Source organism: Zalophus californianus, chromosome 10 (genome assembly GCF_009762305.2).
Source record: "Zalophus californianus isolate mZalCal1 chromosome 10, mZalCal1.pri.v2, whole genome shotgun sequence".
NCBI classification, from domain to species: Eukaryota; Metazoa; Chordata; class Mammalia; order Carnivora; family Otariidae; genus Zalophus; species Zalophus californianus.
The window spans coordinates 1,634,868-1,659,607 of record NC_045604.1 but is presented as its reverse complement, the minus strand read 5'-3'; the positions used below and the strand labels follow the sequence as shown (position 1 = coordinate 1,659,607).

The window sequence follows — 24,740 nt, the reverse complement described above, 5'->3', positions numbered from 1 at the left end:
ATGAGGGGCGCCTGGGTGGCTCAGTTGGTTAAGCGACTGCCTTGGGCTCAGGTCATGATCCTGGAGTCCCGGGATCGAGTCCCGCATCGGGCTCCCTGCTCGGCGGGGAGTCTGCTTCTCCCTCTGACCTTCCTCCCTCTCGTGCTGTCTCTCTACCATTCTCTGTCTCTCATATAAATAAATAAAATCTTTAAAAAAAAAGGGAATTAATGAATGAGAGAACAGAATCAGCCCTCTTGGAATTGCTTTGGGGTATAAATATTTCCAGTTACACGGACAGGCTAACGAGCACTGAAGCCATCGTCTCTCTCATGGTGGTTATGGTCTGAGGAATTACATTTTGAGAGGAAAACAGAAGGACTGGAGAAAGGACTGTAAGTCTGGAGCCTGGAATCTGCATTTTTCCCCCAGTAATCTCTACACCCAACGTGGGGCTTGATCTCACAACCCTGAGACCAAGAGTCGCAGGGCCCCCGGACCAAGCAGGCCAGGTGCCCCTGGGATCTGAATTTTGAGGGGATGTGGGGATCGCACGGGGACGCGTGCCCCGGATCTGAGTGCTGACCTTGCTCACGGTCACCCAGCTCCCAAGAAAACCATGCTGGTGCGCCTGTGTGTTTAATGTGAGTCAGTCTTTATTTTGCACTTTGTGTGGTGCATTAACGAACTCCACATACAATATAGCATTACATATTGTAGCTTAGCATTACAGCATTATGAAGTTTCACACAATTCATGTTTGCTTTTCCGGGTTTTTCTTTTTTTTCTTTTTTTTTTTTCTTTTTTTAATTTGACACATTTATTTTGAGTTTCCTTTTTTACAAGAGAAGACACAAGGTAAAGAAAGTCGGCCACATTGGAGAAGGGTCCTGGTGAGGGCAACGGGCAGTGTCGCAGTCGCGGCCACAGGAAAAGCCTTCCAAGAAAAGACCTGCATCGTTCCCTCTCCTGAGCAAGCCGCTCCTGTCCCACAAGCCAGTTCTATCTGCTTTCCTAGCTAGAGCATGTTCCTGGACACGTACATCTTGGCTGTGCTCCACTGAGACCTGAAAGGAGGAATAACTCATAAAGGGACTTTTGTTATTAAGAAAAACTCTTGTCTTCCCAAAGGAATCGAGATATCAGCAGAGAAGTCCTGACTCTTGGAAAATCCGAAGCGGTCGCTCCCTGACCCATTCCTGACCATGAGTGCCTTGTGCAAAAGCTCGGGTGCGACTCTCATCTTTCAACTGACTCTTGGGAGGAGGCGCTGCTCCTCGGCGGGATCGGCTAGCTCTGGGAGGGGCACGTGCGAAAGCCAAAGGCAGCTAAGAGACTTTGGGACAGCAAAGCCAAGGGCATGATGGGTCAGGCGTGAGGTAGGAGGGTGGAGAGCCCTGTGCTGTCTGCTGGTTCCCGCCAGGTCACCTCCCCACCCACTGCTCCACAGACCCGAAGAGCGGGAGCAACAAAGCTACCAGGGATGGGGAAGGGAGGAGTGGGGTGGGGCGGCCTTCCCACACCTGCGGCGGGAGGAGCTGCTGAGGCACACTCAGCAGGGCAAAGACCAGACTCTCGACGGCTGTTGCTTTGCATTGTTTCTGGGAAGGAAACAAAAGCGGGTTGCTCAGCAATTTCTGATCTTCAGACATTAAGGCGATGAAGAGGAAGCATTTAAGATTTTTTTCCTAATGGGGCTTCAGAATGCTCCTGTCAGATTTACATTAAACTATCTTAAAATGCATTTTTAGAAAACAAAAATTATTTTCTTCTACGTATGATACAGTATTTACATTCCATGGAGTTTAGGCTAGAGACGGGTGGTGTGGACACACTGATGGGAGAGTGAGTCAGATGAAGGGGGCGGGGGCGGGGGGGGGCAGGGACAAGAACAGAGTGGGCTTTGTGCCTGCTCAGAACTGCTCAGCACTGCTTAGAATCCAGGTTTTAAAAAGAACAACGAAAAGATTCAGGGAGCAGACTGGTCTTAAATCCACAAGAGCTAAAAGAACGTCACACGCACCGTTGCCGCTCTGTCCACAGACACCCAGCAGCCTCAGAAGTGGGTCGGAAGGGGTGGACCTGCTCTCTGAGGCCTTGGCTCTGGTGGCTGCTAACCTGAGCTCTGCTGTCCGGACAGGCTCATGGCCTGGGGCCCGGGCTCTGCCCTCTGACAGGTCTCGACACCCAGAGCTGTGGCTGACCGGGAGCCCGGAGCCCTAATCCCGGCGAGACACCAGCTCCCTCGCCACCGCGCTGCCCGCCAGCAGGAGGGGGTCAGCACTGCGTGCCTCCTCCGGCCCTTCACCTTGTCTCGACGCTCAGTGAGACCCAAGAACTAAGCACTCTGTTATGAGGGACACAGGATGGTAGAAGAGAATCCAGGTTACCTCGACTACCCATTAACTCCCATTTACTCATTTCACTCATTTCCTTAGTTTTAAGAGCCACAGTTGAAAAATTTAAGGATAAAGAATAATTTCTGAAGGCCCTTTTCCTTATGAAGCAAAACCAATCTCATCTAAGCTACCTGAGAAAACTCTAAAGCTTCTCGTGGGCCAGCATTTCTGGAAAAACAGGCCAGTTTCATCCTTCACACCAACAGATGGCTGTCCTTCAGCCATGGGGCTGCTAGAGGGTGCTGGACGCGCCATTCTGCCCACACCCACGAACAACAAATGCCCCAGCTCCCTGGAGCCACCCTGGCCGGACTGGAAGGCTTTGAAGCTCTCTCCAGAGAAGACCCCTAGTTTCATAAACCCGATTCTACCTCGAAGTCTGCTGTGTTCATGTACTTCATCGCACGTCAACCCCGGACTGCCCCTGAGCCCCCCCAGCAGGAGTGTGGCAGCAAGAACCCCACGTCCCGAATCCTCTTTCCCCTGCACAGCTGCCTCATGCACCCCAACTCCGTTTCTTGGCTCACGACAGACCTCTGCACCCTGAGCTCAAAGAGCAGAGCTGTCCGAGGTGGGAAGGAGACAAGACGGGGGTGAGGGCACTGTGAGCAAAACAGCATCCTTCTGCTGAGCTGGGGGGCAGGAGTCACTCTCCAGAGAAGCCCAGTAAAAAAGAGGCCAATTTCAGGTAATCAGCAAATACAATTCGGCACAAAACACAATTTTCATGGATCAAAATCTGTAACTTGATATTGGCAGTTAGGCTAATTTCAGTTTGTATTAGACATGCAAGTATAAGGTTACATTGTTATATATAGACTTGTGAGGCCTTTCCCTCTCTTTTTCCCCGTTAAAAAAAAAGGATTTCTAGTGCCTTGCAAAGGAGAAAAATCGTCATCGCTAAGAACTGATCTGCAGCTGTGGTCATGTGGGGTGTTCTTTGTGGGGTGTGTTTTGTAAGAAATCTTCTACAACTAAAATGAGGTTCCAAGTCCACTCCTGTCTGGCATCTCTGTCCCCGCCGGGGGACTAGTACTCGCTCAGACTGTGCCACTTGGCCACAGACTTGCGGGGGCTCTCGCAGACCTCCCTCCAGTGCTCGGCCCCGCTGCTGGTGACGCTGTGTGCCCCCAGGATCAGCCTCCCCACCGCCTCGTTCTTGGTGGTGCGGTCGAAGTCGATGACCAGGAACTCAATGCTGACGTCGGGCAGGAGGTCAGGGGGGATGTCGTAGACGAAAGACTCGTTGAAGACTGGGTTCAAAGTGCACTTCTTCACGTGGGTTTTCTTCTTGGCAATGCGCTTTCTGCCGTAGTAGACGTTCACCTTGACATAAGGATCTGGGGCCACCAAAGAGACAAGAGAAAAGGGAGACAGGCCCATGACACGGTCCTCCTCTCAAATGGTGGCTTCATGGCGGGGGGCGGGGTTTGCTCAACTCTGTGGTGGCCACTCACACATGGTCTCCAGGGACTGCACACCAAATGCACTGTGACTTTAGGTGGGTCTGCCTGCCCAGGCGAGGGGCCAAGGGAACCAAGCCGGGACATAGCAGAACCACTTCCCCAAGTAAGGAGTGAAGAAAGCCCATGACACTGGGAAGCATTTTCCAGGGCGCAGGGACTCACAGATGCCTGCTGTGTTTTGGAGAGGTCAGGACACCCCTCAGGACACCTCACCAAACGTCGAACCATACCCACTCACCCGGGGCCCCTCCCGCGCTAGGGACATCTAGAGCCTAGGTAGTCACCGGGGAGGGAACATGCGCAGAGGAACAGGTGGGGACCGAAGGGCGTCGGGGATGCAGGCGGGGCGGCGTGGGGCCAGGGGGCCCGAGGCAGGTCGAGGTAAATAGCTGCTACCTGAGAGACCGGTGATGTCCATTTTCGGCAGATGTCGGGCTTTGAGGACCACCACGGTCAGCCTCTGTGCCACGGGCTGGTAGGACAGAGACACCTGGAGCTCCCCTCTGCTAATGCACTTCTGTGAAGAGGAAACAGCAGATGAGAGTCCTGGCCGGGGTGGGGGCAGGGCAGGGACAGCGGGTGTGCAGAGGCCAGGGCGGAGGGCCTGCGGAGGGCCGCGGAAGATGTGCATCCCACCAGTGTGTTACTACATTTAACAGGGAGGGGAAACGGACACATTCTCATTATAGTCCTGATACTAAATGAAACCGATGGCATGGAGAGGTGGCCTCACCTCTCGTATTCACGAGCGCGAGTCTAAGGCCAGACTGGTCTGGATTCAAGTCCTGCTGCCCACCCCCTGCCTGTGTGACCTGGACAAGAACTTGACGGCTCTGTGCCCCAGTCTCCTCGTCTGAAGGTGCAGATAAAGACAGCACTGACCTCACAGCATCATCAAGAAGATTAAATACATTAAAACGGGTAAATGTTTACCTGTGCCCGTGCCTGGAGAAGTGCATTCTCTCCCATTCCCTCATTCGGTTCTTGCGATAACAGTTTTAGAGCCTGGATGGTGGGAGGCAGGAGACTTGGGGCTCAGCCTTCACTTTGCTGTTCACTCACGCTCTGGCTTTGGGCAGGTGTCTGAACTTCCTCCATTCCGCACGGTGAGTATGCACCCCTGCTCTGTCTGCCTCCCAGTGTCTTCTCCAGCCAAGCTGGCTTCCTCCCCGGTGCCCACAGCTTGGGGTTCCCCTCTTTGAATTTTATTCTAGGCCCTGCTTGGAAAATGAAAAAATGCACTGGCCCCCAAAGGACATTTTAAACAATACCTGGATACATTGCTAGGTGCTGGGGGTCCAGAGCTGATAGGACCTGGTTCTTTCTTGTTTTTCTTTCTCTTTTTCATTTTTCCCGTTTTCTGTTTGTTTGTTTGTTTTTAATTTTAAGTTGTCTCTATACCCAATGTAGAGCTTGAACTCACAACCCTGAGATCAAGAGTTGCATGTTCCAGTGACTAAGCTGGCCAGGCACCCAGGATCCAGGTCTTGCTCTCAAGGAGCTTACCATGCCCAGAAGAGACAGAAACACGCCTGCCCTCATCAGAGTAGTAAGGAGCCCGTCTGAGTGCTGCTGGGGTACCCAGGGGAGGGTTTGCCGGCTGACCTCCGGGCTGAGTTTATGAAGGTGAGGAGGAGTCCGTGAGGCGATGTACAGAGGGAGGACCGGTCAGGACAGGCGGCAGAATGCCGACTGTGAGGGCATTGGGTCCACTGTGTTCCAAGAATGGTGGGAAGGGAGGCGCTGCCCTTGGGATGCTGGTGGGAGGTGGGGCGGGCGACAGAGAGGGAAACGGGGGCGGGGCGGGGGGCTTCTAACCAAACAGCAGAGCCAGCCGGAGCTCACAGGCAGGGGGATGGCTGCCGGCCCCGGAGGGACAGAGTTGTTGCTGTGTTACTGTTTTACGAAGACTAGTATTGTTCTGGTGAGAGCTGGAGCATGAACTGGAGGGAGACAGGCCCAGAGGCTGGTGCATCAGGCTGCGGAGGTGAGCGTGGGGCAGGACGCATCTCAGGAAGAGCTCACCGAAGTGGAGGGCAATTTGTGTTTCTAGCTTATTGTTCTTGTTTTATTTATTTTTTATGCTTCGTTTTCTCATTTTTTTTTAATTTAAAAAAAATTGGGGCGCCTGGGTGGCTCAGTCATTAAGCGTCTGCCTTCGGCTCGGGTCATGATCCTGGGGTCCTGGGATCAAGCCCCGCATCGGGCTCCCTGCTCGGCAGAGAGCCTGCTTCTCCATCTCCCTCTCCCCCTGCTTGTGCTCGCTCTCTCGCTGTCAAATAAGTAAGTAAAATCTTTTATTTTTTTTATTTTTTTTATAGATTTTATTTATTTATTTGAGAGAGAGAATGGGATAGAGAGAGAGCACGAGAGGGAAGAGGGTCAGAGGGAGAAGCAGACTCCCCGCTGAGCAGGGAGTCCGATGCGGGACCCGACCCCGGGACTCCAGGATCATGACCTGAGCCGAAGGCAGTCGCTTAACCAACTGAGCCACCCAGGCGCCCAGTAAAATCTTTTAAAAATAAATAATTTTTAAAAATTTTGTGTTTCTGGTTTATAAATTAGGGATGAGGCTGGGAGAAGGAAAACTAAAAGAGGTGGGGTTCCAGGAATATTGGACAAAATATGGAAATTTGGGACAAAAATCCCCCTTCTACCAACTCTTATTCCTTGTATTCTACAAAGCCTCAAAGAAATGGCACCTACCCCAGGAAGTGTTCTTTGATTGAGCAAGAACAGACTGTACCCACCACCAGCCTTCCATATGCCACAGACACACAAAATGACTTATCGTGCGTCTACTCAGAGCTGGCTGGAAAGGGGGAGGGAAAGGAGGAGGGAGAGGGGTTCAAGGGGGAAGCCTACTCTCAGCAAGCACTCCCTACCTGGGGGGGTGCGCAATCTGTGCCGGAACAACAACAGAAAATCACTGAATTAGCTCATCAATGAAAAACAAGGAAAGAAACCTCAACGTCTGTGCTTGGATTAGAGGCCCAACTCATCTCAAGGAATGAAACTGTACTAATACTTCACATGGCTCAGAAACTTTCCTGAGGCTCTATGTCATTCCAGGAATGTAGGGAAATGTCTCTCCTAGGGCATAAGATGGCTAAAATGCAAACTTAGCCTTTAGCTTTTGAAATTGAAGTCCCAAAGAGAACAGACTTGAAAAAGGATTTTCATGGCTTTTCTCTGCTAGATTGAAGGCCCACGTTTTTTCCTTACCCATAACATAGATGTTGTCAGCTCTTGATTACGTCCACGGGAAGGACCCTCAGCCAGCTTAAAATCCCAGTTTAAAACCCTTGCCAACTGGTGTTATTCTGGCCTGCTTCCTTTTGACATGAGTCACGCCCCAATTAGAGAACGTAAACTCATTTTTACTGTTAGCTACAGCCAAATGACATCAGGAGAGGAATCACACATGAAAAAGAGAATTAAATGCCATCCAGAAGAACATTCAGAACCGAGCTGTCCAAAACAGGGGCCACCAGCTCCATGTGTCCGCTTACATTTAAGTTTTAATTCATTAAAATTAAATAGAATTACAATTTCAGTTCCTCAGCCACACGAGCCATAGTTCGAGTGTCCTGGGGCAGACAGAGTGCATTTCCACCACCACGGATCCTGAAAGAACTTCGGGTTGGTCTGGGCTGCACTCCCCTACGAGTCCACGAATAAGGAAATATGAGCTTGATTTGAGGTCTGTGCCTGGACCACCCTTGAATATGCACATACAGTCTTTAAATACAATTTGAGGGGTGCCTGGGTGGCTCAGTCATTAAGCTTCTGCCTTCGGCTGGGGTCACGATCCCAGGGTCCTGGGATCCAGCCCCGCACCGGGCTCCCTGCTCCGCGGGAAGCCTGCTTCTCCCTCTCCCACTCCCCCTGCTTGTGTTCCCTCTCTTGCTGTCTCTGTCAAATAAATTAATAAAATCTTTAAAAGAAAATACAATTTAAACTTTATACACAGAAGAAGGGGAAAAGAGAAACTTGATTTGAAAAACAAAGTTTTTGAGGGGCACCTGGCTGGCTCAGTCATGGAACATGCAAGTCTTTTTTTTTTTTTTTTAAAGATTTTATTTATTTATTTGAGAGAGAGAATGAGAGATAGAGAGAGCACGAGAGGGAAGAGGGTCAGAGGGAGAAGCAGACTCCCCACTGAGCAGGGAGCCCGATGTGGGACTCGATCCCGAGACTCCAGGATCATGACCTGAGCCGAAGGCAGCCGCCTAACCGACTGAGCCACCCAGGCACGTGGAACATGCAAGTCTTGATGGTGGGTTGTGAGTTCAAGCCCCACGCTGGGTGTGGAGCCTACTTAAAAATGAATAAGTAAATAAAATAAACCCGATCATTAAAAAAAAAAAGAGTTTTATTTGTAAAAAACAAAAAAATCCTTGACTATAAAATTATAGCTTGGATTTCCTAATTATTTGGTTAAAACTGTGTTTTGTGAATCACCCATTAGAGTGGAATGTTTGCAAAATCTAAATCCCCAAGCTCCTTCCCTAGCTTTGGGAAAGTGGACCACTTCTGGTTGCCCTTCTAATAATTTTCTCCCCTAAAATCACCCCTCAGGCAGTTGTTCTCCATCTGACACCCCCCCCACACACACACCTCTGGCCATTTTATACGGCAGAACGCCTGTCCTGCTCTTACTCTGCACCAAAGGCCAGATTTCACGTCCCTCCCCCTTCTTTCCCCCCAATTCTCACTGCAAGTAGCATCGTCAATGGTTCTTTCTCAAGGGCTCTTTGTCAGGGGCTGGGAGCAAGCTCCGTTTCCCAGCCCCCCGGCCTGGCGAGGCAGGCAGAAGCACAGGGGCAGAAAGGGTCTTATCCGTGCCTGAAAGAGCTGGGAGGCTTTGCTCTCAGACAGCAGGCTCCGGCCGCCTTCAGTGAACTAGAGTCTTGAAGAAGACACACAGATGAAGGAAGTGCTCAGGTGAGGCTCTGATCCCTGGAATCAGCAGAGCCCCTCCCAGAGTGACCGTCCAGCCACAGGGCCTTTGCACTAGGTGGACCCGCACATCCTCAGCACACCTTCAATGGGGCCAGAAGTCCCAAGGGCCACCTCCACACAACTCACAGTCATATGGGAAAACAAGAGAAACAAAAACATCCCTCATCTTCTCCCCGATATGAAGGCACAGCAACCCTCTTCCTGGCTCGCTTCTTTCTTTTCAGTCCCTTTTGGCTCCACTGCGGGCCCTCTCAGGGTCCTTACAAACCTGAGATTTTAATAACCCTGTCATTCCCATGACCATGGTCACAGGCCATCAACACCAGATGCGGCCCAGAAAGACAGGAAGTGATTCGGAAAACAGTGACCTGAAGAGACTGGGGGAGTCCAACAACCCTGCCAGTTACTTCTGTTCTTTATCCCCTCGCCCTCTCTGGACCGCCTCCTTCTCCCTGCGGGAGATTTATTACGGGAATGTAAATTCGGGTTAACTTTTATCTGAGGGGCGTCTTGCTCGCTCAGTTGGAAGAGAGGAGACTCTTGATCTCAGGGTTGTGAGTTCAAGCTCCACGTTGGGTGGAGAGCCCACTTAAAAAAAAATGTCCTGAATAAAATATTAGAAAAAAAGCTGCCAGACACACACACACACACACACACACACACACACACACACACACACACACACACACACACACACACCACGCTCACCACACACACAGCTAGAGGGCGCCTGGGTGGCTCCGTTCTTAAGCGTCTGCCTTCGGCTCAGGTCGTGGTCCCAGGGTCCTGGGATCGAGCCCCGCATCGGGCTCCTGCTCGGCGGGAAGCCTGCTTCTCCCTCTCCCACTCCCCCTGTTTGTGTTCCCTCTCTCGCTGTGTCTCTCTGTCAAATAAATAAATAAAATCTTAAAGAAAAAAAAAGCTAATTCTTGAGTCTAACTCAGAGATCAGAGATTTGGGGCATTATGTATACTGTGGTGTTTCATTAATAATCAAGGGTTAATTTTTTAAGATTTTATTTATTTATTTGACAGAGAGACACAGCGAGAGAGGGAACACGAACAGGGGGAGTGGGAGAGGGAGAAGCAGGCTTCCCGCCGAGCAGGAGCCCGATGCGGGGCTCGATCCCAGGACCCTGGGACCACGACCTGAGCCGAAGGCAGACGCTTAAGAACGGAGCCACCCAGGCGCCCCACAAGGGTTAATTTTTAATGCTTCCTATGTCTTACATATTCATAAGAGCTGAGAGCGCTCTCGGTGATCCCATGAGCCTTCCTGGCCCAGCCTGGATGAGACCTAGAGAGACGGTGATTGCTGGCCCAGAGAAAGGAGCGAGACGGAGGGTCGGAGAGGATGGCCAGTCCTGGGCTCCTCAGCTGGACTGCAGTGGACAATGGAAAGGACAAGAGGCAATTTTTCTGCTAGGGAGGGGAAATGCAGTTTCTGCTAAGGAAATGCAGTTGTGGGGGGAGAAGTGCAATTCTCACCAGTCCCCACCCAGGCTCCTAGGTGGGAGAAGAAAATTTGGCCCCGTATTCTAAGGGGAGGCCTTCCACAGACCAGAAAAACCTCTTCACAGAGTGTGGGGTGGTTCAGAGCAGCTCTAACCGGTGAGCCAAGGGGAGATCCAGAAAGGGCAGACTGTTGGCCACAGCAGGGAGGATTGGGAGACAGGTGGAGGCTGCACTGCAGGGAGGCTTGGGGACTAGGGACCAGGCCGGCACAGTGACAGCCATGGCTCAGGATGGAACACGGCCCTGCCCACAGGCGCCGGCTCGGGAAACACGCTCAGGATGTCCAGGAGGCTGGAAGGTTCTGGGGCAGGGGTGCACAGCCTGTGTGTGTCCTGTCTGGGCCTCTCCCAGGGGATGTGTTGCTCAGGATCTTAGCCCTGGCTTGTCCCTCCTGAAGGGAGTTAATAAAGTGGAAAGAGACTTGGCTCTTGCCAAGAGCCCCTGGCAGTTTAGCAAACGCCATTGTCTGTGCTCCCTGGCCAGTGTCCTGGATTTGAGGCTGTTTTGTTCCCAGCCCAAACCAGTCCCTTTCCTGGCCAGTCTCTTCCCAGCTGCAGCTTGGCACAGAGCCATTGGCTGCCCTCGGCCTTGGGCTATGAGAGCATGAGCTGTCTGGGGGCGTCCAGCCAGCCGATGGTCCTACCAAGGCTGGGGCTACAGGGAAGGACGGCTTGGGCAGCTGGAGGAAGGCAGGCAGCGGGGCACTGGGGCTGCAGGAAAGGGGTGTCAGCGAGCCCGAGCCCCGAGGGCCTGGCAGAACCCTGAGGAAAAGAGATGGCAGGCAAGGGGGAGGGGAGGGAACGGGAGGAAAGCAGGTCACTGCCCCAGTGTCTATCGGTGCTTCTGACTCCAACCCCAGAGGGTACAAGAGCCCTTGCTGTGGTGGACTCTAGGACGTCTCCTTGTGTCTTGCCCTTGGACCTGCGTTTATGCCCTGATCAAACCCCCCTAATACTCTGAAAACGCCTGGGCTTCCCAGCCGCTGCAAGGCCGAGCGGTTCTCTGGGCAAGGGCATGGCTGGGCCAGCGGCAGGGGGACAGGTGCCTGGGACATGCTTCGAGGGGCACTGCCCCCTGGTAGAGGGTACACTTCATGCCTGGAGCTCACTGCACACGCAGCCCCTACTGGGCCCGGAAGCCTCTCTTGTCCAGTCCCGAGCCCCCTGCCTCCCCAGTGAGTCCAGTGTGGGCCTGTAGGTGGGCATCAGGAGATAAGCATGGCCTCTAAGCTGTGGATCTTTCTGCAAGATGTACGGTTGTTTTCAGTGGCTCTGACATCCTTTCTGAACCTCCCACCTCCTTCTGCACTGACTCAGGCTCCCTTGCCTTCCTTTACTTTGTCAAAACAGAACAGAAATGTCTGCGAACCACATACATCTCCGGGGACCAAGCCTCACTAATAGTAGAAACGGTGGCAACAGTAACGGTAGTGGGTCTGATTTCTTGGAGGGTCACTGAGCGCGAGGGGCTGTGCAAATGCATCCTCTTGCTTCATGCCTGTGGGAACCTGAGATCAGAGTTGCTAAGCCGAGCTAAGTGAGCGGGCGAGATTTGGATTCAAACTCAGCTTCGACTTCAAAGCCCTTGTTATTAGCTACTTACGTTGTACCTTGAAACAGGAATGAAAGTCTAAATTTAAAATGCCAACGACCTCTTTCAAGGCACCTACTCACTATGGGGCAGTTGCCAAGATGGTCTCTCTCCCCCAGGGAACAGTGTGCCAGACACATTATCTCCTCAAATCCTCAAGCCCTCTGAGGAGGATGGTGTTATCAGCTCCATTTTACAGATGGGGAAACAGAAGCCTAGGAGGGTGCAGTGATCTAGCTTTGCCCCGGGGCTGGGAAGCGGTGAGCTGGGGCGTGATGTCAGCCCGTGTGGACAGAGTGCTCAGTGGACAACCACACTGCCCCCCAAGGTGTGCAAGAAACGCGTGAACCAGGGGGCATGGGGGCATGTTTCTGACTCCCCTGAAATTACAACTCAAGAGCCAACGCCGGCCCAGTGGGGAGAAGGCAGGAGGGTGGGCTCTCATTCCCAGGGCTCAGAGGAGGAGGGTCTGCAGCAGGGGCTCGGCCTGGAGGGAGGCTCGGAGGTGAAGCAGCTCACTAACCTGACCTGGGGCTGGACACTAACCTGACCTGGTGGGGGCTGGACAGGGAAGCTGAGGGCAGAATTACTGAAGCCCCGTCATGGTTCACTGGTGGAAGATCACACAGGACTTTGGAGAAGAAACCAGCCCCACGTCCTTGATAGGATGAGGGTCTAGACTGGTGGGGACGAGCCTGCTCCAAGTAAGCTGGACTTAGTGTCAGGATGCCACCCGTGACGTGAAATGTCAGCAGCTACCTACCCGTCCCTCTCTCCTCACGAAGTTCCTTTTGGAGGACGCCCTCCATCTTACTTTGGTTCCTGCTGATTCTTGACTCCTACAGCCCCTCCCGGCTGTCCATACACCCCCTGCCCTTCCATTTGTTCCCTGAGATCGCATCTCCCCCAACGTCCCGGCCCTCCCCGACACACTCTTGCTCCTCACCTGGATGTTCCTTTTGGTGATGTCCCTGGTCAGCTGCGCCTTGCCCGTGCTGGGATCCACGCCGGCCAGTGGCACCATGACCTCCCCGATGACGTCGTCCCGGGAGAAGCGGTCAAAGCTGAGGACAAGGAAGTGCAGCACCAGGTCCTGTAGCTGGCTGTACGGGATGCCGTAGAAGGTGAAGGTCTCGTCAAACACGGGGTCCAGCGTCTTCCGCAGCACTCTGGTCTTCACCCGATGCCGCTTGTCGGGAAGGATGGTCATTTTGATGTAGGGGTCAGAACCCTGGGTCTGCTCGTCCATCACCGGCAGCCCGTGGGCCTCCTGGATCGTCACCACTAGGGCTTTTTTCGGGAAGTTATAGTCCACAGAGAAGGTGAGGGTTCCTAGCATGACATCCTCCTCTGGAGATGACGGAGACGTGGTTTTGCTCTCCCCGGGGGTCAGGCTCGCAACGGGGCTCCTCAGTTCTTCCCCATAGTCCACCTTGATGGGTAACTGGTCTATACAGGAGCCGGAGCTGGGTCCCTTGGGCCCTTTGTCGGGGCCCAGCAGGCCAGCCTCTGCCGCATCCACCAGCACATTCCCGCGCCCCCCTTCCCTCCCAGGGCCATCTCTGTCTCTCCGCACTTTGATGATTTTCTTCTTGTTGCTGAGGGTCTCTGGGTATATGCTGATGCCTTTGAGCATATGGATGAACTTATATGGTGGGGTCTTGTGCTTCTTCTCTGCGCGCTGATGGCAGCATGTCCACACAAAGACGGTCACCGAGACGCACACTACCAGCACAGATGCCCCGACGAGGCCAGCCACCACTGGGGACACATCTGAAGGTGGAGACCAGAGGGGTGTCAAGGCAGGTGGACCTCAACCCCCTGCCCAGACCAACCCCTCTGCAGAGCCAAGGTACCTGCAGCCGAGCCTGCACAGCAACACGCTCTCATCGAGGCCTGGGAGCCTCCCGTCTCTGGGAGATGCCCCAAGCCATTCTGTCCAACCAATCCATGGCTGTTCCTTTCCACCAAACCTGCATGAAATCCTTCTCTTCCCCAGGAAGCCTTCCCTAAAGAGCCCCACCCGACTCCTTCTTCTTTTCTTGGCCTTCTCTTAGCACTTAAGGACTTGGTTCACTCTTACTGATTCGTGTTCCACATAAAGCTGCCTTGTGTTATAAAGTTACCTTTTACCTCAACCGTTACACAACACACAAGGGCACGGGGCCGGCCGGGTCTGGCTTCAGGAGAATATTCCACGGCATCTCGTACAGGGTTTGCCGTGGGCTCGTGTTGACGGAATGGCCATCGGGGTGGAAGGATGTAGGGCTGACTCTGGGTGGTCCGGGTAGGGTGTTCAAGGGTGGTAAAAGTGGGTAGGTGGTTAAAAAGAAAGCTGGATCTGAGTACTCTAAAACTATGTTCCAAATTTCAGCTCCCAGCTCCAAATACTTGTTTTATTTTATTTTACTTATTTTTTTTCAAATACTTGTATTTTAAATAGGAAGAAATAAGGACCATGGAAAACGTCAGGCCTTTGCTCAAATATCGCCTTCCCTGACCGCCGCACATAAAAGTTCAACCTTCTTCCGGCTGAGACCCACGAATCCTAGCCCTGCACAACTTTCTCCTTGTGTCTTACCTTTCTCATACGCGGCAACACACACGCCCGTGAGCACACACATAATATACATCGACACACACACACGTACATGGTTTTACTGCAAGAAATCTATCTTCACTAGAGAATAAGTCTCACCAGGACTGGGATTTTTTCTATTTTGTTCATTTCTGTCTCACCAGCACTAAAAATGCAGAGCTGGGGCTGCCTGGGTGGCTCAGTCGGTTAAGCGACTGCCTTCGGCTCAGGTCATGATCCTGGAGTCCCGGGATCGAGTCCCACATCAGGCTCCCTGCTCAGCGGGGAGTCTGCTTCTCCCTCTGACCCTCTTTCCCTTTGTGCTCTCTATCTGTCATTCTCTCTCTCTCAAATAAATAAAATCTTAAAAAAAATAAAAAAATAAAAATGCAGAGCTGGTACTTGGTACATATTTGCTGAATGAACAAATGACTACACAGAAACATTGTTTCCTTCCTTTACTTGTGTCCTTTCCCATACAAGTGGGACCCCTTAAAGAGTTTGGCGTTTCTTTTCCACTGAAGCCAAACTGGGTTTAGGCCTCAAAAGTCTCCATAAAAGACCTCTATTTTTCCATATTACTTTTTAGGGGAAGACTTGGGTAGGGCAGGGAGAACTAAGGAAATGAACATGACTGTAACACATTCCAGAATCTTCTCGAAACATCCTTCTACCAGGTATCTGCCCGGCTCACTGCCTCACTCACTACAGGCCTCTGCTCAAACCTTACCTCACCAGAAAAGCATCTCCTGGCTGCCCCCAGTGAGATATTATCCCTGTCATTCTGCTTTATTTTTCTTCATAGCACTTATTACACCTGACATATTTTGTCTGTCCTCCCTTACTAGAGAAGATTGGTAAGAATAGTGACTGTCTGTTTTTTTGTTTTTTGTTTTTTTATTTGTTTGACAGAGAGAGACACAGTGAGAGAGGGAGCACAAGCAAGGGGAGCGGGAGAGGGAGAAGCAGTCTCCCTGCGGAGCAGGGAGCCTGATGTGGGGCTTGATCCCAGGACCCTGCGACCATGACCTGAGCCGAAGGCAGACGCTTAACAACTGAGCCACCCAGGCGCCCCTGACTGTTTTGTTCACTGCTATATCCCCACGTCCTAGAATCACGTGGCACCTAGTAAAGTATTCAGAGAATAAATGAATCAGTGAATTCAAAACAGCCCCCGCACATTGGAAAAGTGAGTCAATATGATTACATATATCAAAGATAAAGGTAAAATTCTATATTGGTCTTCAAAACCTATCAATACACAACAGGAGACCTTACTTGACAAGTCTGAGCAAAAGCAGTCTAGTTGTGGGGCGCCCAGGTGGCTCAGTTGGTTAAGCGCATGACTCTTTATTTTGGCTCAGGTCCTGATCTCAGGGTTGTGCGATTGAGCCCCGCATCAGGCTCGGTGCTAGGCATGGAACCTGCCTAAGATTCTCTCTCTCCCTCTGCCCCTCCCCACCATGTGCATGTGTGCGCGCGCTCTCTCTCTCTCAAAAAAAAAAAAGTAGTTGTTCAGGTGACCACAAGTCTGATGCCAACCCATACTATGAATACTGTGAATATGTCCAGATGATGGGGGGTGGGGGTAGTATGATTTAATCTGTGCTGGTCATGACATATATGCTATTCCGCCTAGCACGGACAAGAATAACAACGGCTCTTTTCTTGTGCACGTTTATTGTGTCCCTGCCAGACCCTGCGCCAGCGCTCCCTCTCAACCAAAGAACTCGCTGACTAGGTACCACTGATATCCCCACTTTATAACTGAGGATCCTGGGTACTCAAATCTGCCTTAGGCCACGTAGTTGCAAATGGCAGTGATGGAATCCAAACCCTGGTCTGCCTGACACCAGAGTGTCTCTACATGATGGATAATCAGGGTCATAAAAGACCAGGAAACCATACCAAATGAGGAAAAGTTGAAAGAATTGGAGCTGAGGGGTCTGGGAATAATAACTTTCTTCAGTTACTGAAGGCCTTTGGATGGAAGAGGTCTGGTTGGATTGTATGTTGGAGGGCAGGAGGCTACAAGAAGACAGACTCTGACTCAGTGAAAAGAGTCAAATTGTTATTAGAACTGCCTCGCAATGGCTCAGATTGCTTCATGAGGCAATGACTCTCCAACTGGAAAATTTCCGAGGTTGGATCTCCCTTGGTGAGGCCTATTCTAAAAGAGATTTCTTCAGTAGGGATTGGACTAAATGTCTCTGAAGTTCTTTCCCCAACATTCCATGATTCTATGAAGGTTGGGGTCAGGCAAGAAAAGAAGGGGTTACATCCTTTAATAATACAGGAGTAAAGCCCTTAACAAAATAAGTGAAGGTGACCACGTCCACGGCCATACTAAATAATAATAGTGTTTCTCAGATATTAAGTGGAATAAGAGTTGTTAGGAACAGGCTTCACAAAATGGGAGCAGCCTTGGTAGGAAGCTCCTTGAAAGCTGGCAGAAATAACATCCTGTCCATATCTCAGTCCTTGAGTCTTTGCATCTAAAGGGAGCTCAGTAAACAGCTGAAAAACTGATTGGATTCCATGGTCAATGAAAATGGGCACAATCTGAGAAAGTGTCTCTCCGTTCACCAATCAGGGACTTTCTTGAAAACTGCTTGCTACTGATTAATGACAGTGAAGAGCTTACCTCTATAAGACGAGGAAAGCAGGAAACCAACCAGATAGGTACATTTTTGAGAATGATTTAAAAGAGAGATATAAAGGTCCAGGCTGGGAGACATCTGAGTGATCCTTTGGGCTCCACCACAGATTTACTCTGTGGTCTTGAGAGTACCCACTGATGCCTCCATATTTGCTGTTAGAAAATGGAGGCGGGCTGGGGAGAGAAGAGGAGGGATTCCCTTGTTTCAGGACAGGGAAGGAAAAGAAGACAAACCTGTGAGGCCATCTGTGGACTATTCCAGGCACTCTCCTCCACCTGCTTTCCCACTTCTCTCCCTCTCTTTCTTCGGTTTAGTATCTGTTAACCCCTGCCTCTCTCCTCCACACCCAAGGCAGTGAACTAGAAAATCAGAGATGCGAAACTAGGAACCCTCTGTCTTGCTTTCATCAAAAGCTTGGTGGGAAAAGGAAGTTGGAACCAATGGCTGAAGTAAGGGTTTTAAAGTACTGATAAATTGCAAGTGACTGTGCTGCTTGCTCCTTTTGTCCTCCAAGGTCACGGCTAATTGAGTGTTGGCTGGGTGCACCTCCCAAGGGCTAAGGCATTTGAAATGAAGTACTCTATGGGATGTGAGAGCGTCGGAAGTGGCAGCTCTCTATGTAGGACCCCTGTATACGTCCAAAGACCGTAAGACGTCTCTGGGCCGTGCTCCGCCTCTCAGCCTTGGACCAGACCTGCTGTTGACACTCCCTTTACTAAAACAGCTTTTCCCTGTCAAGTGGGCCAGGGTGATACAGTGAAATGACAATGGACTTTGGCATCAGCGGGACATTGGTTTAAGTCCCAGCATTACCTTTGCTGTTTGTTTGACTTGACCCAAGTTATTTTGTCTCACTGAACCTCAGTTTCCTCATCTGGCAAATATATATAATAATGCCTACACCGGAGGATGCTGTAAGGATTAAATAAAATGGAGTATGTAAAATGTTGAAATAATTTCTTTTCTCTCTCCCACTAATATTCCTTCTAAAGGAAACCACTATATTATGCTCCACATGCTCTAACTTTCCAAGGAATCTGGAACTCCAATTAGAGAAAAAAATATGTTGGAAAGAAGGCATAAGACAAAAGAGAAAGAGCAGGGAAAAAAAATCATGGAGTGCTCATGTGACTACAAAAGGGACAACTGTTTTGTAAATTTAGGACTCAGAGATAGAGATGCAGAAGGTGGAGTGGAAGAAAGAAATACAGCAAGCCTTGGGGAATCAGTCGGAACCAGCAGCTAATGGGTGTGATTTGCTCTCTGGATACCTCTCCTGATCTGAAGTCTTCTTCCTGATATTGAAGTGGGAGAGCTCATTTCCATGAACCTCTTACTGGGGGATGAGAAAAGCCATTTCCTAGTTGGATTGTGGCCCCACCCTAAAAATTGTTGTCTGGATGCTCAACCCTCCTGGATTGTCTGAAAGATAGACTCTCTTAGGGGATATGAAGGAACCCTCGGCTGACAGCAACTCTCATCCAAGCTGGGGTGGAAGTGAGGGAGGAGCAGGGCAACTCCTTTATTTTGCAACCAGGAAAGCAAAGCCCAGGAAGTTTGCAACCCTAGCACATTTGGGAGGAAGCCCCAAAAAGGAAAAAACTTGCTTATCCAGCTTTTCTTTCCCGTCTTCCTCCCTATTTTCCACTCCACTCTCCGCCCCTGGGAGTGCAGCCAAGCTCGGAGCCTGGAGGCCCGGTCCGGGACCAGCCGCTCCGCGATGACGTAATGCCTTGCCGGGTACACAAAGCGGCCTCCCCCGGGCCCGGCCTCTCTGCCCCTCCCCCCGGCCGGGCCCGCGCCCCCGCCAGCACCAGCGCGGTGAGTCCCCCTTTCGAAAAGGCCAGCCAGGGAAACAGGGAACAAAGGCCGGGGAAGAGGGGCCTGGGCGCTGCCAGGAGGCCCAGAATAGACATCACGTCATCCCCGGCTCGGCAGCGCCAAGCGCCATTTGGTAGCATCGGACGGACCCACCATTACGGTGCAGAACCGCACTTGGGGGCCCTCCGCGGCCGCCGGCCCCGCGCCCCGCGCCCCACCGCCGGCCGGGCAGGGCTCCCCGCGCCCTCGCCCCCGCAGCCCCGGGTGCTCCGCGTCCGTCCCCCAGCCCCGGGACCCCCAGTCCCCCAGCTGCCATCTTGTCGCCCATCCCCCACCGCCGCCCTCCCCCGCAGCCCGAGGAGTGGGAGGGGGAGCAGGGGGCACCGCCCTGCGCGGCCCGGGGGGGGGCCCGCCTCCTGCCCCCCCACTCCCACCCCGCAGAGCGCTGACGCGGCCCCACACAGGTTGGCGCGTCCGTCGGGACTCACGACCCCCGGCGAACCCCCGGCCGGGCCGGCCCCTGCAGCCCGCAGCTCAAGTTCAGGCGCCGCCCGCCGCCGTGGCAGGCCCCATCCTAGCGGGGCCGGCGCTGGAAGGCCCTGATGTGGGCTTCGCTCCCTCCCAGCACTGGGCCCCTCTGACTTTGCGGCGGTGCCCACAGCCCCAGGCTTAGTTTTCCCGACTCTACTTACCAAAGCTAGGTCGGATATTGGTGATCTCAGCCATGTCGTAACCAGAGGCTATTGCTATAAACGCTTTTTCGAGGGTGGGACAAGTCTGGGGGCGCCCGGTCAGCACCGAGGCCGCCGCTGTAGAGCGCTAGCTCAGGGGAGGGGGAAGGTGTCTGGCGGACGCCTCCTGCGACGGTCGGGCCCCTGGTTGCCAGCTGCGGCCGCCTCCTAAGATGCTCCAGGGATGCTCTGAGCGAAGGATGCAGGTGCAGCCAGACTGGTCCTGATGCGAGGTAGGCCCCGCCTTCTTCCGAACGGCCCTCGGCAGAAGACTCCGCCTCCGTCCGAAAAGTTCCGGAGGCCAGGCCCCGCCCCTTTCCGGAAGCTCTCGGCGAGAGGACCCCTGCGGTCGCAGAGCTTGCTTGAGAATTGAGACCCCGCCCACTGGCGGGCTGAGGGTCCGTAAGGCGGCAGCCGCGCGGCCCAAGAGGTGTAGGTACTTTTTTCTATGAGGTCCTGTAGATCCTGTGATTCCGTTCCCCGGGCTAAATACAGCGGCAGAATGTTCTGGGTGACAGGGAGCCCAGGATTGTGGAAAAAGAAAATTCTATACCGCCTGCATTTCACTATCATTTACCATTATTGTTACGCATTTCTGAGACCACTAAGGGTCATTACAGAAACTTCGTAAACTTCAGAAGGTCTGATTAAAGACTAAACCAGGTGATGGTTGCACAACTCTGGGAATTTACTGGGAATAATTATAGAAGTAAAATGCTACAATCCATCTACGGATGGGTTTTGTGGTGCGTACATTAAAGCTGTTAAAAAAAAAGAAAAAGACTAGTGAGGTGTGTCAAAGTTCACCTGTGTTGGGTATTTCCCTTCCAAAACTTTCAACACACACACACGATGGGAGAGAGAAGGGCAGAGCGAGCGAGCAAACCAACAGATCTGTGCATTCTGTAGGTTGAAGAACAGGACACGGACGAAACTCCAAGCTTCTAGAGACTTCCTTGGCATTTGGGAGAGGTAGGGTGATTCAGGTTGTAGAATCCTGGCAGGAACCTCCATGATTACTGCAATTTCACCCTTCTTTTTGACTGTGGATGCTTTCATCTTGTTTACAGACAGGATCAGGTCAAATTATTTAAATGCATAAATATTTGTGGGTGGTTCACCTGTAAACTCTGAATGTTTAACATAGCTGAATGTGTTTTTTTCCCCAGCTTCGACATTCTGTCCTTCTAGAAAAGTGGAAAGAACATGGTTCTAGAAATCATTTATTCACTCAAAATCCATGTATTGAACATCCACTCTGCCCCCGGCACCCTCCCGAGCACTGGGTCAGTGTGCCTTAGAAGCCAGGTTTAGGATACCTGATTTCCCCTGATAGCTGTGTGTGTTTGTGAAATCACCCTCCCAGCTGAGCCCGAAATTTGTTCTGTGTAAATTGGAAGGTATAATAGCCATCGTCCCACGGGGTTTATTGTGAAGATGAGATCACCTATGATAACGTAAGTGAAAGCATTTGGTGGAATGAAGAGTATTATACAGACAGGAGTAATCACTATGGGTTGAGTCCCAGACTGCCTTCGTTTTATTCGGGAAACTGAACTATTTGTACAAACCAGGGAGTCCTCTTTCTGCAATCTTACGAATTCGCCATTTCCTCGGTCCCGTATTCCAGGTATCTCGCGGCGGGAAGGACTGGTTGTCAGACTACACCACTGCATCGCAACCCCCAGCTTTGTTTAGAGTAGGGCAGCTCCACCGACAGAAAAAGCCAGGGATCGCCCTTAAATTCTTGGGCCGACAGCTGGCGCGGCGGCTTCCGTCCGCCCCAAGCTAGCATGGCGCCCGGAGGCTGGCGCATGCTCATTGGCGGCTCGGGGGCGCGCACGTCCGCCGTCGCCGTTGGCCGACTTCCGGCGGTAGCGAAGCTGGGTTTCCGCGGGATCTGGCCGGCTGGTGAGGGCGGCGGGGCGCGTGCGGTGGGGCGGAAAGAGGGGTCGGGTCCGCGGGGTGCGTGACGGTGCCGGGCTGGGCGTGGGGAGCTGGGCCGCCGCTCGGCGCCGAGGTGGGGAGCGCAGCGAGGACCCCCCTTTGGAATCTGTGCCCGGGAGGGGCCCGCGCTGGCGCTGCCCGGGGTCGCATTCATTCCCCCCGCTGGTGTGACTCCAGTTCCCGGAGCCGGGGCCTTAAGAGAGCTGCTGCGTTTTGAAGTGCCTGGGGCCCATCTCTGCACGCTGCTGCCTCTGAATGGTAGCTGCCTGCCTCCCGTCCTTCTTTCTCTTTTCTCAACTTGTCATTCATCTCCGAAGTGTAGGACCCGTGCAGGCTGCTCCCGCCCCGCCTCTTCCCTACTCTCCACCGTCCCTCACCGGGGTCAGCAGAACCTTCACGTGTTTATTGAGCTTTAATAACCAATCAGTGTGCATTAGAAGCCAGAATTAGGATACCTGATTTCCCCTGATAGGTGTGTGTGTTTGTGAAACAAACTGGTTTGGAGCCAGGGGTGGGGTTCTCCTGCTCCCTGGAGAGACTGAATTAGGGGAGGTTTATTTTATTTTTAAGAATTATCTTTTTATTCTAAGTAATCTCTGTCCCCAGCGTGGGGCTCGAACTCACAACCCTGAGAGCAAGAGTTGTACCTGCGCTCTTCTGACTGAGCCAGTCAGGCGCCCCTGAATTGGGGAGTTTTAAAATAACCTTATTGTTCAGACTCTGAGAGAGAACTTTCTTAGTCCTCTAGTCCAGGCTTTCGTGTAGTACCCTGGTAGGTGGGCATTGTCAGTGAGGAAGAACTCAGTGTTGTACAAGGCAACTTAACTTTATTCTTGAACCTATTTTATAAAAGTTTTTCTGGGTAGAAAGATGCGATCAGCTTCCATCCAGTGCTTAACTCATGGTCCAAATGCTGCATAGAATAAGCACCAAATGGGAAGTTCATGCCCTCTTTCATGTGTTCGTTTCTTCAGGAAACATTCATTGAGTATACCATAGGCAGATCCTGCCAAGTACTGGGGGTACCAGTACCAGTTGGAAGAGTCCTTTTCCTCAGAAAGCATGTAGTTTTGGGGGAAGGAGATGGGAAGGAGACAGACAAGAGAGTGACAAAAGTGATAAATACTGTAAAAGAGCTTTGCAAACAGGTGCTATAAGAACGTAAAAGATACCTTCCAGCTTAAGTTAGTGTTGCCCTTAAATTGTGAAAAACCGGGATAGAAGCCAAGAGTCAAGAAGTAGCATAGCATAGAGAATAGAACTCCTGTTTTCAACACAAAATTTCTGTTAATATAGCTTAACCTTTTTAAACAACCACACTTTGTTTTTGGATTGTTTCTATTAATGGAACTACCTGTTCATGAAAACAGCAATAGCAAACATTGATCTAATAAATTGCTGTCTAATGACATAGATGCTATTTTTATTTCATTTTTAAAAACATTTTTAAAAAAGATTTTGTTTATTGGGATGCCTGGGTGGCTCAATCAGTTAAGTGTCTGCCGTCAGCTCAGGTCATGATCTTGGGGTCTTGGGATCGAGTTCCGCATCGGGCTCCTTGCTTGGCAGGGAGCCTGCTTCTCCCTCTGCCTGCCGCTCCCCCCTGCTTGTGCGCTGTCTCTCTCTCTGGCAAACAAACAAATAAATAAATAAAATGGTTGATCTTTTTTTAAAAAAGATTTATTTATTTATTTGAGAGAGAGAGGGAGGGTCAGAGAACACAAGCAGAGGGAGCAGCAGAGGGAGAAGCAGGCTCCCCGCTGAGCCGGGAGCTGGAGTCAGGGCTCGATCCCAGAACCCTGGGATCATGACCTGAGAGCCGAAGGCAGATGCTTAACCGACTGAGCCACCCAGGTGTCCGCATTTCATTTTATAGCTGAGGAAACTGAGGTTCAGTTTAAGTAACTTATGCAGGGTCACAAAGCTGGAGAGAAGGTGATTTGGGAAACAAATGGAGTTTGACTCCACAGTTTGCTCTCAGCATCATGCTTTTCTACCTCCCTGATGGTAGTAATGGTAACTAACATCTACTGATCACTTGCTGTTTAATTTTTACAATAACTCTATGAGGTAAGCCCAGTTGCTATCCTTGAAAGTGGAGGAAACTCAAGATCAGAGAGGTTAAATCACTCAGCCAAGACAGCGTACTAGTATGCTGAAGTTAGGGTTTGAGCACCGCCCTCTGACCACAGGCGCTCATCTCCCGCCTGTCGGGACGTTGTGTATTTGGTGTAAAGTACTGTGTCCGTGACTGAACATGAATGAGCGGAAAGATACTTGAAGAAATGCTCTTATCATTAATTACGTGAGGGTGATGAGAACTTGCTTTTCTCCTTCCAGGATGGAAGAGCAGTGGGGCTTGGACAATGTTGCCCTGTAAGAAGAGAAGGGCTATGGTGACAGAGTCCCCACAGCCCCAGGGCGATCCGGAGGAAGGGGGCCTAGACCTGGAGTTGGCTGTTGAGTCGTCGTCTGACCAGGTGGAAGACTTGGGGTCAGCGTCACTCTCTGGGAGTCCGAGTCACGGCAGAGCAGCTGGCCTCCAAATAGAGTCCGTGCAGGATGCTGGAAGTCAGCCTGGTGTGGAGGATCCGTCTTTGAGCTCTAGGGCGCTCACCCAGGACACAAATGCACCAGTTTTAGAAGCTGTTGATGTGGCCGTCTCTCAGGGAACCACCCTACCTTCCTTGGAGTCTTCGCAGCCCCTTAATGTACACATTGGTAAAGGAAAAGTGCAGGCCGCTGGCTCAAGGAGAGGAAAGAAGATGACACTCAGGCCTGGGCTTGTTCCCCAAGAAGACAGAGGTGATCATCCTATTACAAAGGAGCCTTTTCCAGGAGAGCCTAGTGAAGAAGTCAAGGAAGAAGGAGGTAAGATGAACGGTCGTTAGGCCATGTTGGCCTCGATGCACCAGTTTGCCACCGTGCTCTCTGCAGTTCATTTATGAAGCAGCGTTTGTGACGGGGCACCGATTCGCGGTGGACTCGGAACCACACCGCTCGTAAGGGTCAGCAGTCAGGTTTATGAATGGCGGAGACTTTCTTGTCCCTGCCGTCCCGAGATCCTCTTCTGTAGCCTTCTCTTTCTCT

At 51.7% G+C, this 24,740-nt stretch overlaps 2 protein-coding genes across 9 annotated transcripts in view; one reads left to right on the top strand and one right to left on the bottom strand.

Moving 5' to 3' along the window:
• Positions 1-613: 613 nt before the first annotated feature.
• SYT11 (synaptotagmin 11) lies at positions 614-19,961 on the bottom strand. 2 transcript variants are annotated; one of them, XM_027612516.2, is made up of 4 exons: positions 19,665-19,961; positions 12,860-13,686; positions 4,241-4,361; positions 614-3,718 (listed from the first exon to the last, which is right to left on the bottom strand). In XM_027612516.2, exons 1-4 carry the CDS (start codon positions 19,696-19,698, stop codon positions 3,408-3,410), a joined length of 1,293 nt encoding a protein of 430 aa, XP_027468317.1. In that variant the 5' UTR covers positions 19,699-19,961; the 3' UTR covers positions 614-3,407. The 2 variants fall into 2 exon arrangements, with proteins under 2 accessions (XP_027468317.1, XP_027468316.1); XM_027612515.2 differs by having other exon boundaries at positions 4,238-4,361; positions 19,665-19,958.
• Positions 18,821-24,740, top strand: part of GON4L (gon-4 like) — a 68,590-nt gene continuing 62,670 nt past the window's right edge. For 6 of the 7 annotated variants that reach the window (XR_003523176.1, XR_003523177.1, XM_027612507.2 and 3 more), the window contains exons 1-2: positions 21,571-21,614; positions 23,991-24,521. Coding sequence is in view for 5 of the 7 variants with exons in the window: in XM_027612507.2 (XP_027468308.1) it covers positions 24,017-24,521 (505 nt within the window). In the remaining 2 variants the exon portion in view is untranslated. Of the gene's footprint in view, positions 18,973-21,570; positions 21,615-23,990; positions 24,522-24,740 lie in introns of those variants that run through there. The other variant, XM_027612504.2, reaches the window with a different exon arrangement.

What these genes read in the sequence shown, in the direction of transcription:
- SYT11 (XM_027612515.2), bottom strand. Translation starts at nt 19,698, where the DNA reads ATGGCTGAGATCACCAATATCCGACCTAGCTTTG. An exon ending in TCACCAAAAGGAACATCCAG is followed by an intron (nt 4,362 to 12,859) that starts GTGAGGAGCAAG and finishes TCCTCTTCACAG; the next exon opens with AAGTGCATTAGCAGAGGGGA. An exon ending in CATCACCGGTCTCTCAGGTA is followed by an intron (nt 3,719 to 4,237) that starts GCAGCTATTTAC and finishes TGGTGGCCCCAG; the next exon opens with ATCCTTATGTCAAGGTGAAC.